Here is a 12,931-nt window from a genome sequence, read left to right as displayed (position 1 = left end):
GAGTTTTATATTCTGTTCCTGAAATACAAAAATGCCTTTTGTCATTTCCATATGATGACACAACTTCAAAAATGACTTTTGAAGCGGCATGTGTGGTTTTTGCTTAAAATACATCCATTTATTCATTTTTCCCCCAAATATTTCAATAAAAGATGTAATCCTAAATTCTTATCCTTTTAGAGACATCCTTCAAAGCCCACCACAACCATACGCGAACCATCAATACAACATAACATTTTCACTCGAACAAACAAAACAGAAAATATTTGAACACTATTTCTCAAATGATTATGAATTTCATACAGAAATTCATTCTCTATTTTCTCGCCTTCACGACGGTCATACACAATACACTCCTCCTCTTTGCTACGCACTTTTTAGTCTTGTTCTCCCTTTCCCGTTTAAAGCTTCGTTAAGCTCCTTCTTTGACAAACAATCAACTGATTCATCAAGCAGTTTATCGCAAACATTATCAATTGGAAAGGTTTGAAACATTTCGTGTGCTTTTTCTTTTTTTAATCAATCATCATATAAGTATTCACCGCAATATTCTTTCATAACAAGACAATATGCTGAATTAACTGGAATAGACTTTTTTAAATATGAAAATTATCAAATACACAGAATGAAATCACGCAAAATAGCCGAATCTCCGTGGCCTGAAATAGACACATCCCGGAGAAAGGAAGCTGCGCGACATGCTCCCAACGAAAGCGGACCGCCTTCTGATTTATTCAAAACAATACAACGGTTTTTCAAGCAGTTGGGCCCAAAAACAGAATTGAAAACAATACATACAAACAAGAACTTACCACTGAGATCGTTTAACGATTTTCCTTCAATTTCTGCGAATGATCGCTTTGAATGGTGCGATCCAATTGAGGCATGTATCAAATTGTTTTTTCTGATTCATTGACAAATATTTACTTCAATTTGCCTTCATCATTTGTGAAATATCAAAAATTTGCAATGATCTCTATCTATCTATCTTTTCTTTTCTTTATTTTTTAAAAATTGAACAGTACATTTACCGCTGGGCCTCTACAACAGGCAACACAAAATACGGAAGTAGTGGCCTCGGAATGACAGACCATGTTCAGTTCAATCTTGCACTTCAGTCATTTTTCCACATTCGTCCGCTTTCGCTATTTCCGCAGGCGCTGTTCGAAGGAGGCAATGAAGAAATTGTGCTGGAGGTTGAAAGTCCCGACGGCGATGGGACTTTGGAAGAGCTCACAGTCAGGCTGATGGGGCTGGTCAACACAGACATTCAGGACAAGTCTGTGCTTTCTGATCTTCGCTCAAAGCACCTCTCTGCTGCGCTTAATTCTCCTCTTCCGTTTTCAGGTGATATTTTAATTAGAGTTTAAATTTGTTTCAAAATATTTCATTTGATTTCTATTTTATTTGATCTCTTGTCAATGAAACTCATTTAGATTCTGCTTCTGCATCGTCTCAAGCACGACTTGTGCCACTTTCAGCTTCTTCTGATGAAAGCAGCGATTCAAAAGAACACGCATCTGAAAGTGATAAAAAAGATGCTCCAACTTTCAACACGATTCTAAGGAAAGCGCGGGAGAACAGAAGAAAGATGGCAACTGAATGTGATATGAGCACTTCTTCAGATACGACTGTCCAATTTCCTGCTTCACACAATTCTCCGACCAGCTCTGAAGTTCGACGAAAGGAATCCAAAATGAACATCAAAAGCGACATTTCACAACATTCAGCTCCAGATGAATACAAAAATGCATCAACCACAACAGATTCTGAACATTATAAAAAGAGCATAGGTCTGTCAAGCGAAGAAGGAGTTAAGATCCCCTTTTCTCTTTTGATGAATGCACTTTTGGCAAATTTATCTGAAGCGACAACAAAAGAGACATCTTCCCATTCAACCAAGAACAATCCTCTCCGAAGTGAAGAGTCTCCGTCTTCAGAATTCATTCAAAGGAATCATATCACTGGACTCACTCATTCTGATGCAAAACAGTGGGACTTGTCACATCCTCTGTTTCTTTCATCAACTATTCAGTATGCAAAATAATTGTTTTTATTATTTATCATATTTTGATTTTATTTTTAAAATGCATTTTTTTAAGAATGAATGAAACGCCAATGGAATTAGCACAGGATCTTGTGAGCAGCTTTGGAGAATCAGATGACGGTAAATGCATTGAAATGACAGATGAAATGAAGGGCATCTTTAAACAAAGAAATCATCCTTCACCTTCTCATCCATTAGAAGAGCCCACAAATGGTGAAGACATCATCTTTTTGTATGGAGATTCTGAGAGTCGTCCCACACCTTCGTCTTCTATTTCCACTTCATCATCTGCCTCTGTCTCATCCGGCATTGTTCCACCGTCGAATACTCTCCAATTGCCAGCCACACTTTTGGTGAATGGAGAGTATGTTCAGACGCTGCTGGTGAAAGGCGCAGACATCGCTTCGTTTCTGGATCAATGGCATGCCATCCATCCAGCAGAAACAGCAGTCATAAAACCTCCCTTTGGCACTCACTCACATTCAGCAGAGGAGTCTTCTCTGATCGAAGGAGACGTGGCTGTGATGATTGTCTCGTCGTTTGTAGCAGATCCTCCTCCTCAGTTCGAAGCAGAAGTCATTGCTGGACTGAAAGTGATTGGGAAGCTGCACGACGAAGGGCTGGCATCGGCTGAGGAGAGCTCAGAGGGTTCTTCGCCCGGACCTATCCGCTACTTCATCCTCGACATGCGCTCAAACGGAGGGGGATTGGCAAATCTGGCCTTTGGTCTGCTTCCGATGGTGGCGCCATTCTCTTCGTTTGCCTCGCAGTATCTTCTGATGCCTGGGGGTTATCTGCAGAAGAACTGGCTGACGAAGCAGTTTGCGGACAAAGTGTTTGGGAGCGAAGATGTGTTTGGGATGGACTATGGCTGGATGTCTTCAAAGGCCGACTGGTACGAAAAGGGTGAGACACTTCTGAAGAGGAATCCGCTCGAAGGGAAATCGTTGCCTTTCACTGAACCATTTCGCGTTTCTCTGACAAGAGGATATCAAGATGGCATGAATCTCCTAAAGAAATTAGAATCTGGAAGAGAAAAGAGCACACGCCAGTCAAAAAATACTTTTTATTCACACCTTTCCTTGTCTCTCTCTGAAAAATCACAAAAAAAGGCTTCCAGAATGATAGCAACTGACACTTCGCTAAAGCTTAATACACCAACGTTGGAAGCCAATGTCCTTCTTTCTTCTCCTTCGACGATTTCACAAGACTCTCTTCGCTATCCATTTCCGACTAACACATCAACATCTTCCACGACTGTCTTCACTTCTTCTGATTACTTCCCGTTTTTCGACATGAACCACTTTGTTGTCCTCAGCGATGGCTACTGCTTTTCTGGCTGTGCAATGACCACTAAAATCCTCCAGCTCACTCGGAGAGCCAAAGTTGCTGTGATGGGAGGGCTCTTCACCTCTCAGAAAAATACCCCTCTTTCTGCAGAAGATCCTTCCTCGCCAACATCTCATCCTTCTGCAACTATTCGTCCTTCTCCTTTTGATCCGTCTTCTGCAGCTGGAGCCAACGTCATCCAGCCTCAATTCAACATCCCCCTTTCTTGCCGATTCACCACCGCCTTCTATCAGATCTACTTCGACCATCCTGTCGATTCCTCTCCTCGATACTCTGGGCTTAAGCTAGACCCACGGGACTTCTCTTATCCGGCTCAGTTTCTGTACACGCAGGCAGATCTTGTGCTTCCCATTTGGGATTTCAAAAGCGCAGGAGAAGCATATTCACTCGCCGTTGAAGCGTTAGCTATGTCTGCGGCTCATGAAAGTACTCAATCGAAGCAAAATGAACAAAACTTAAAAGAAAACGACGATTCAAAAGGAATTTTTTCGTGCAAAGAAGGAATGTTTGTTGATGCAGATGCAAGCATTTGTCCTGATGTGGAAAATGGAGTTTCAGGTGTGATGTGCAGCAAAGATTCTTCCGTTCCTTTGGCCAAACGTTGCGGAATTGCTTGGTGCAACGATGGATACATGCTCGATTTTCTAGAGAATTCCACGCAATCGTCAAGATTCAATTTTGCAAGTACAAAAAATAATTATCCACAATTCAATTGCTCTGCTGTTCCATACATTCCACTTGATATTGCTGATGAGCGATCGGCAAAAGGATTTTCTTTTGGTGGAGGAATGTCCTATGCTATTCCACTTATTATTATTTCTGCATTGATTTTCATGTTTACTGCTGCACAATGCGTTCGATGGATATGCCCATTTTTGCTCTGCCCTTTCTGCTGCTGCTTCTGAGAAAATAAATTTCCTTTTTTATGATCTATCTGTTGCTTTAAAATAATCTCTCTTGTACTTTATTCTTCTTGACACGTCATAAATATATGAAAATGAGAAAGATGTTTACTATTTCTTTTGCTAAAAAAGCATAAAGAAATGGGAAAAATGACATTTTTTGTAAAAAAGAAAAAGAATTTTCATCATTAACGCAAATAAAAGAATTATTACTAGTTTTGAGCTTCAAATGAAATTCAAAATTAGTTTTTTAGAGAAGCACATGAAGTCAAAAAAGGAATCGCACGGCTCAGCTCCTGGTATGTCACATTAAGCAAAGTTGGAGGGAAAAATGGAAGATAGGAAGCGTTGGAGCATCCATTCTCAGGATCTTTTCTTGGTTGAGCATCTTCCTTTGAATAACAACCTTCGTGCTCTTCTCTTTCAAAAATGTTGGCAAGTCTCGACAAACAATTCTCCTCTCCATCTTTTCCTTTTTCACTTTCTCTTTGCAGTTCTTCGTAAGAACCAACAATGATAAGTTTCCGTTTTGCTCGTGTCAATGCAACTGTTAATCTTCTCCAGTCTGATAGAAGAGAGCAATCTTCGCTAACGTTTCTTTCTCCAGAATTAGTTAATGAAAGCATAATCACAGACTGTTCTTTCCCTTGAAAAGAATCTATTGTTTGAACATTTGGACCCCTTTTGAACTTTGATACATTTCTATGTCGATTTTCAGTCACAGGGCTATGCTTTGAGTGTGAATGATGGGAATGAGAAGAAAACGATACAGGCAACTGAAACACATTTTGAATAAGTTTAACTTGTGCTCTATATGGCGCGATAACTCCAATTTCATTCACAGGCGCCTGATGCTTCATTTCTATCGCTCTGTTTGCAAGCAATCGTTCAATCATTTCTTTATCTGCTTTCTCACTTCTTGCTTTTCCTCTGGTGACTTTCATCTTTTCATTCATTTTTTTGACTGCTTCTTCCATCTTTGCACGGGTGCTTTTAATTCTCTTAAAAATTCTCTTTGCATCTCTTTTTTTCTCCTTTTCAGTTTGTATGTCACAGCATGAATAATGAACAATAGCATTCACAGCAATTCCTATCACTAATCCTTCAATAGAGCTCCATCCTCTCCTTGTTCCGCTTATTCCATCTTTTATTATTGTACCGCAACCAGGCATAAGAGAATTCAGTTCTGCTTCTTCAATTTCTTCTTTTGTATCAGATTCGCCTGCCATTTGGTCTTTTTCTTTCAACGTTTTTAAAATTTTGTCTGTTGAAATGAAGATAACTGAATGAAGAGGGTTTAAAATTGGCAAAAGCCAATCACATCCAATGCTCGCAAGAGAGCTCAAAATAGGATGCGAATTACATTTTGGCATAAATTCAACGATGCCAACTTTCTGTATAGCATATTTTGAAGGTGATTGCAGCAATAACTCTTTTTCAGCATTTGATTCTTTTGAAACAAATAAGTCATCGACAGGCTGCAACGTTTGTTGATTCATTGATGTTGGGCTCCCTTCTTCCAACAAACCTCCATAAACAACTCTGTTTGCAACAGTTTCAATTGCTTTATTCATTCTATATTGCCACGATAGAATAACCACATTTTCAGGATGAGACAAGCACAGATAAGAGAGAAGAGATAATTGAAATATAGTCGATGAAGCAAATTCCAGTTTTGTACCATTAATAAGAGGTGACCTTTGTATTTTTCTCGTCAGTTCTGAACAACTAGGATATTCCATTTTTTTATCTAATCTAAAGTCTCTTGGACTTGTTGCATCTTCACTACTTGGACTGTTTAAAGAACTAGACCGTTTTTCAGAGAAAGATGATGATAAGGAGCGATGTAAACTTTGTGGAGAAGACGATTGGTTGAAAGGAATTGAATGAATGAGAGGTGTGAGCTGATGGGGATCACCAACCAGAACCGTCCTTACACTTCTGAGGATTGGAGGGATGACGCCTGGAAGTAGCAGCTGAGAAGCTTCATCCACAATGCACAAGTCGAAGTTCATCCAAAAAGGAAGAGGAAGACTTGAAGCAAAAGTAGATGAAAATGACAGAGCAGTGATTCCAATTACAGGAATCCATTCAATAAGTTGCTGCAAGTGAGCTTCATCATCATCCAACTCTTCATTCAGCCACCCCGGATAGAAATGAAGTGTTTGACCTTCCCGATTGTTTTTATTGGAAGTCTTTTCCAAAAAAGTTCCTTTCGAAGCTAAATCTTCTTTCCCCAAAGAAATGCTCTTTTTTTCATTGCTCACTGTCCCTTTATCGACTTCTATTTGTGAAATAGTTGAAGCATTGGATGCAAGTGAAAATTGTGTGGAAACAAATTGAGAAGAAATTGACAGCGGAGATGCAAATACAGATTCTTGTGATTTTAGCTCTTGAGATCCATCACTGAAATTGGCTGAGAAATTTGATGCTTCCTTCAAAATGTTATCGTCAACGTTTTCACTTCGTCCAATTCTCAGAAATGGAATTCTCTTTTTCTGTAGCTGAAGGAGAATGTTGTCGACAGCGCTGTGCGTATGTGCACAAACAAGAATACGGAATGGATGCTCGAGGAATGATTTTTTATGAAAAGTTGAATTGGTAGTAGTTGGATTCATATGCAATGAACTTGCAACAAATTCATTATTATCAGTGTTTTGCTCACTTGAACTAATTTGACTTGGAGAAGAGCGATGAAGCCACAGCATGATGTGTATCATCTGAGCTATCAAATGCGTTTTTCCTGCACCAGGAACCCCAACAATTGGTATTATTGATAAAGAAGGAGAAAGATGACCTTGAGAAATCAATGATTCCGAATCAAATGAAGTTGAAGAAGTGCTTTTTGAAAATGAGGAAAGAGATTGAAAAGAAGTATTGATGGAAGATGGGTGAAGATATGGAAGAACACAGCATGAGAGCGCATATAGTTGGGCTTCATTCAGAGTTTGAAGAGATGTTGAAGGATAAAAAGGAGGAATTCGAAGATTTTTGAATCTTGAAGCATTTGAAGTATATTTTGAAGGAGTGTTATCAACAGAAATGGAATTTATTGTTGGAAAGTGTTGAGAAGAATCTTCGCAAATCTGAATTATATTTCTCTTTTTTTCTTCATCTGAAAGCAGCTTTATCATCGTCTCAACCTGCTTTTCTTTTTGCTCTTTTTGATTCAATTCGATAATTTCATTTTTTGAATCATCGTTTCTTGGTATATTCCATTCTTCAGCAAATTCGTTATCTTCAAGAAAATCAAACTCTTCCAATTCTTTTTCAATGGCCATTCTTCTTCTTTCTTCAGCTTCTTCTCTCTCACTCTCTTTTTGCAATTCTTCAAAAATATTCTCTTTTTCCTTTGCATCATCTTCGGAGCCACCAAAACCCCATTCAAGATCATCTAAGTCTCCGACAAGAACATCATTCTCTTTTTCAATGGTTTCCACCCAAGAAAACAAGTCCTTATCTTCTTTTTGCACAACTGAAGCGAGATTGTTGCTATCATCTTCTGATTTTGATGAAGCAAATTCATTTTTTGTTTTTGGTAAATCGAATGCATCCTTTTCAACATCAGTTCTTGTTACTTTTAAATTTTCGTCTTTGGTTGATTCAGTTTCAAATTCAACGCTATAGTCTCGATTCTTTTTCGTTCTTTCTTCAATCCAAAGCCAATTCCCTCCAATGTTGAGCGATGCATGGTCGAAAAGAATCTTATTAAGACGTGAACGCTGCTTTTGCAAGAATTTCTTCCATTCATCCATCATTTTCCGTCGATCTGCTTCAAATTCTTTCATTTTTTCCTCTTGATACCCATCTTTTTCAATGTTTTGCTCTTCACAAGTTGCTTCTAATTTCTTTGACTCTGCTGATTCGACTATTGTTTTTGAGTTGATATCAACTGTTTGAGGCCCTTGTTTGTGAGCTTCTTTGTCATGCGCAATTTTTACTCCATTCTCAAAGAGAACGCAATCTTCTTCTTCCATTTCTTCCTTCTCAAATAATTCAACAATGTTTCCTCGAAGATGTGCGTATAATGACTTCGAGGCAAGAGGAAGAATGCTAACGGAAAGGTAAAAAGGATGCGTTGCATTTGGAGAGGAATAAATATTCGAAAGAATATCGCACAATTCAAACGAATCAGGCAAATAGTTGTAATATGGTATAAGAGATGAAAAGCTTAGTGCTTCATCCATTTGACCATTTGCATCATTAAGGGAAACGAATGAACGATGCACTTGCTTGTTAAAATGATTAACGAAATACAAATCCTTTGGTATCGGAAGAGTGGTTGTTTCCACCAGAACAACATCAAGATAGATTATATCATCCTCATTTATTGATCCCTCGCTCTTTGACAAGGCACTGGAATTATTCTTCCATTTCTCTGAAAACATAATGCGATTTTTTGATGGAGTTCCTTGAGTCGTTTGTGTTTGTGTCTGTGAACCGAGTTGGGAATATTGATTCAGAACGCTTTGAGCCAGCAAAGACGAGCCAATTCCTTCGCTCATTGCAGTTTCCTTAATCTCTTCTTTTCTTTCAGAAAATTGAGACAAAATGCGATGTAACATTTTTCCAATCTCTTTAATGCCTTCGCTTTTAATTTCTGTCTCTCTGCCTATTTTATTATTGGATGATATTGAATAACTTTTTGGAATTCGCACTTTTTCCTCAAATGCAACGTGCACAATTGTTCCATTTCCAATTTTCAAGCCTCCAAAAGCACCAAGTTCATCATGCCCTTGACAAATAAGCTTATTTCTCTCTTCTCCACCCAATCCAATGGTGTTGTTCTTATCTTGACTAATTGTAGCATAATCACCTTTTCTTATCCTTGTTCGCGTTACAACTCTCTCTTTCTTCCTCAGACGAATCAGAACAACGAGAAAAGGCCTATCGTCTTCCCAATATTCATCTGCGCGTCTGCTGTCCATTGTTGCTAAAGATAATTCACGTGAAGCTTCTTTTACATTAAATGAAGGTACTGAGGATCCTATTTGCTGGGACACAAACAAACTTGGCTTTCCAAACAATGGCTCTTGAACACGAGTTCCTTCAGTAAAAGGATATTTCAGACACAAAATTGGTATTAGCGATCCGATGCATTCGCCAGTAAATAGTTCTCTCTAAAATAAAAACAAAAATAATTTAAAAATTAATGAATAAATTAAAAAAAAGAGAATGCTTCAAACTTCTTGTGATGTCGCTGTCCACAGATCGCTCGAATTCAACGAAGCCTTCGTTTCTTCTTCAATAAGCAAATTCCACCAAAATCGGAAAAACAAAGTTCTTAAAAGTGGGCCAGAATCAGTGAGAACTTCCATCTCTTCGTTTTCATTCAATGAATTTGAAATGGAATCAATTTCAAAGACTCCCTTGAGTGATTGGTTGTCTATTTCAATTTCTTCAATCGGAAGCTTTTGAGGAACAACGATAGATGCTGCGAGAGCAGCAGAGGAGGAAGAGGAAGATGGAATTGATTTCGACAGGTCATCTTGTTGTGAAAAATCTGATAGTGCATGATAAATAGCTGGAGCTGGTTCAATGAAAGAAGCGTTTGAGCTTTCAAATTCATTTGGCTCAAAAAGTTCAAACAGTCGTTCAATCTCCCAGTTTGCTGTGTTTTCTTCTTCGAGCATTCTACCAACAACACCGCAAATCTTTTTCATTCCGCAGTATTTGCAGTTGTGATGGCACTCAGCTCGCGGGTCTTCGACAACAGTCGAACCTCTCTTTGAAAGAGAAGGTACCCATAACTTGTTCTCATTACTGATTGATGATGCACTTGATGGGAAAGAATAACCTGCAATTGAATTGTGAGGAGACGTGACAGGAGATAACGGAGAATCACTCCAGCCAGATGAATTAAATGCTGATGATTTTTGCTTGGAGATCGTTGTCTGACCAAACACTGGAGAAAATGGACTTGCAATTGAATTTGATCTAATTGATGGTACAAAGCTTGGAGAAAAAGGAGATGAAACTGGAGGAGATAAAGGCGTAGATCTTAATGAATTCAGTTGAAGAAAACTCGATGGAGATTTTATTCCAAAGCCAAGAAGCGACGATGAACGAGAAAGAGAGAGAGGCATAGAAGATACAACACCATCTTCGTTCGCTTTTTTCATTCGAAGCAAATTTTGAAGTTGCGCGAATAGCTTTTCTTTTCTCTCTTCCTCAAATTTATTCTTCATTTCTTGTTCATTTTTTTTAAACATAAATTCTAAATTTTCATCTTCCTCGTCAATAATCCCTTTTTCAAAATCAAAATCGTCGAATGTTTCAAATTTTGAATCGTTGAATTCATTCTCAAAGTTATCTGAAGCAAAAGATTCTATTTTCAAATCCTTTGAATAAACCGTTTTATTAACTTCATTGGGCAAGCTTTGTAATTTGCTTTCATTTTTCATAGGTTTTCTATCTAATTCTGTCTTTTGATTGAATATGCTCTTTTCAGTTGTTGCACTGAGAGTAGCATGAAGAGCTCGAGCTATCTCATTTCGCCTCATCAGCAGCTGGCTGAACTGGCGAGAAGAAAAAGGGATCAAGAAAGAGTAATGCCCTTCATCTTGTAGTGAATGAGACGATGAGGCTTTTGTCTTTGTACGGGGCACATACGACATCAGCGACATTTCTGAGGAAGTCGAAAACGAAGTTGCCTTTGGCGGTTTGGCCTCTTTCAGATACAACAAAATGCCACTTCCGAAAGAAATAGCTTCATTGGCATCTGTTTTCTTTTCCTTCTCTTCAGAAAAAGCAAATGTTTTATCTTCTCCAAAATATCTCACATAACTGCTCTGAGCTATTGAAGATTCTCCTTTTGGGAATTCATTTGCAGATTGAATAGAAGTACGCAAATGATTATATTCATGTCGTAGAATGCCCTGATATATCAAGCATTGAGACGAGTGTTGCATCTTCGCTTCAACAGTCTTTCCGATTTCTGTTGATCCTTGATACTTTTTTTTCACGCCTGCGTTTCCTGTTTTTAGTTCCAGTGGACATATTTCAACGGCAAAGCAATTGTCCTTTTTCTCTTCATGAACGCCAAAAAATTTTGATTCATAAGAGTTTGGTTGAACATTACATTTCATCCAAACATTGGCATCGATTTTCCCTTTTAATCCAAAAACAGCACATAAAAACGATTCTTCACATGCGACAATTCCATCAATCTTAAGTTTAATTGAAGTTTCCGAATTAAAATCTTTGGAAGTTTTAGATGGAACAGTTTGAGCCAAAGAAGTACATTTCTTCCAATTGAAAGCATTTTCTTTGGTAACATTTTTCATTTGATATTTTCCTTGACCTTTCTTGCATGCAAGTTCATCTTCAGCCTTTGATAATGATTCTTGCTTTGTAACGCTTTTACTTAGAAAAGAACAAATAGAAGGAAGAAACGAATACAGTTTCATTCGCGCTTCGCTCTCCCTCACTCCGTAAACAATCATTTGCAATCTAAAATCAAGTATTACGCATTCAATAAACTGTCCAAAACATTCGAATAGCTGATTTACCACAGGATCTGAACAATGCTGCACAATATGAAATGCCATTGATGCATTTGAGCTGAATGCAGAAGACGGAAATTGCGGAAGAGCAGCAAAAGGCTCTTCGAGAATCGGTATTTTTGAAGCCTTTTTTTGATAATAGCTCTGAGATGCAGCGATTAGAGCATCTGGTAAAGTATGACCGCCAAAAGTGTAATATTTAATGATTTTCTCAAAAAGAGAATGAATCATTGAACCAAAAAGCGGTATGGATGAATATTCTGCTTTTTCCACAATCTGTCCTAATATCATCTTCCTTGTGCAGTCAATAGATTCTGTGACAGTTGTTACAGAAATAAGATCATCAGGAAATGATACGATCGATGACCCGTCGACATCTGTATCGCATTCACAAATCACTGGATCAACAACTACATCCCAGAAAATTGCTTCTTCCCAAAATTTTATATTTTCGAATCCTTTTTCAAAGGTTGAAGCGGCTCTATCTATTTCTCCAAATTTCATTAGTTCACAAAGAAATTCGGGAACAAGTTGTTTGATTCTGTGCAAAGTCCTTTCTCGCAAAATGCCATCAGTTAGTTTTCCTCCATCTTCGAATGATCCTTTGCTCCATTCGTCAAAAAGTTGCTCCCACAACGATTTTTTTATCGAATCATCAATAACATGCTTTTCTTTTGATCCAACATTTGTTGATTCGTTGTATTCCTCCTTAAAACCATCCAATTTATAATCTTTAATTGGAAAATATCTCCATTTCCCTGTGACACTTATTATATCATTCAATTCCGTACGTTCAAATCTCCATGCTCCTTTCATTTTGCAGACAGATAATCGAACAGTAATTCTTCCTATTATACCAATGTTTTGTATGAATTTTGAAGGAAGCTTTGAGCAAGATGTATCGCCATCATCAACAAGATAATCGATTTTCTTTATTGAAAGAAGTAATAAGACTTTTTCATCATGTTTTTTGCAAAATGAAGAATCGACAATTACTCTGCGCGATAACATGCAAATCAAAATTCTCTGTTCAATACAAAATTAATCAGCGCTGTTTAGATTTTTAGTCTTTTTCTCATAAGTTGATCATGTTTTCCCAATATAATATATATTTGTTTTTTAAATTT

General features: G+C 37.9%; 2 protein-coding genes across 2 annotated transcripts; one reads left to right on the top strand and one right to left on the bottom strand.

Moving 5' to 3' along the window:
- Positions 1-71: 71 nt before the first annotated feature.
- Positions 72-4,402, top strand: MONOS_1632 (uncharacterized protein; the record flags this gene model as incomplete). Its single annotated transcript, XM_067869234.1, has 6 exons — positions 72-90; positions 153-484; positions 536-883; positions 1,023-1,347; positions 1,437-2,034; positions 2,103-4,402. The coding sequence occupies 6 exons, from the start codon at positions 72-74 to the stop codon at positions 4,300-4,302; spliced, it is 3,822 nt and encodes a 1,273-aa protein (XP_067735997.1). The 3' UTR covers positions 4,303-4,402.
- Positions 4,403-4,541: 139 nt separating this feature from the next.
- Positions 4,542-12,894, bottom strand: MONOS_1633 (DNA replication ATP-dependent helicase/nuclease DNA2; the record flags this gene model as incomplete). Its single annotated transcript, XM_067869245.1, has 2 exons — positions 9,486-12,894; positions 4,542-9,419 (listed from the first exon to the last, which is right to left on the bottom strand). Exons 1-2 carry the CDS (start codon positions 12,813-12,815, stop codon positions 4,542-4,544), a joined length of 8,208 nt encoding a protein of 2,735 aa, XP_067735996.1. The 5' UTR covers positions 12,816-12,894.
- Positions 12,895-12,931: the final 37 nt, after the last annotated feature.

Source organism: Monocercomonoides exilis, assembly GCF_001643675.1.
Source record: "Monocercomonoides exilis strain PA203 chromosome Unknown scaffold2-2631571, whole genome shotgun sequence".
In the NCBI taxonomy this organism is placed as follows: domain Eukaryota; phylum Preaxostyla; order Oxymonadida; family Polymastigidae; genus Monocercomonoides; species Monocercomonoides exilis.
This window is presented reverse-complemented; position numbering and strand designations above follow the sequence as displayed.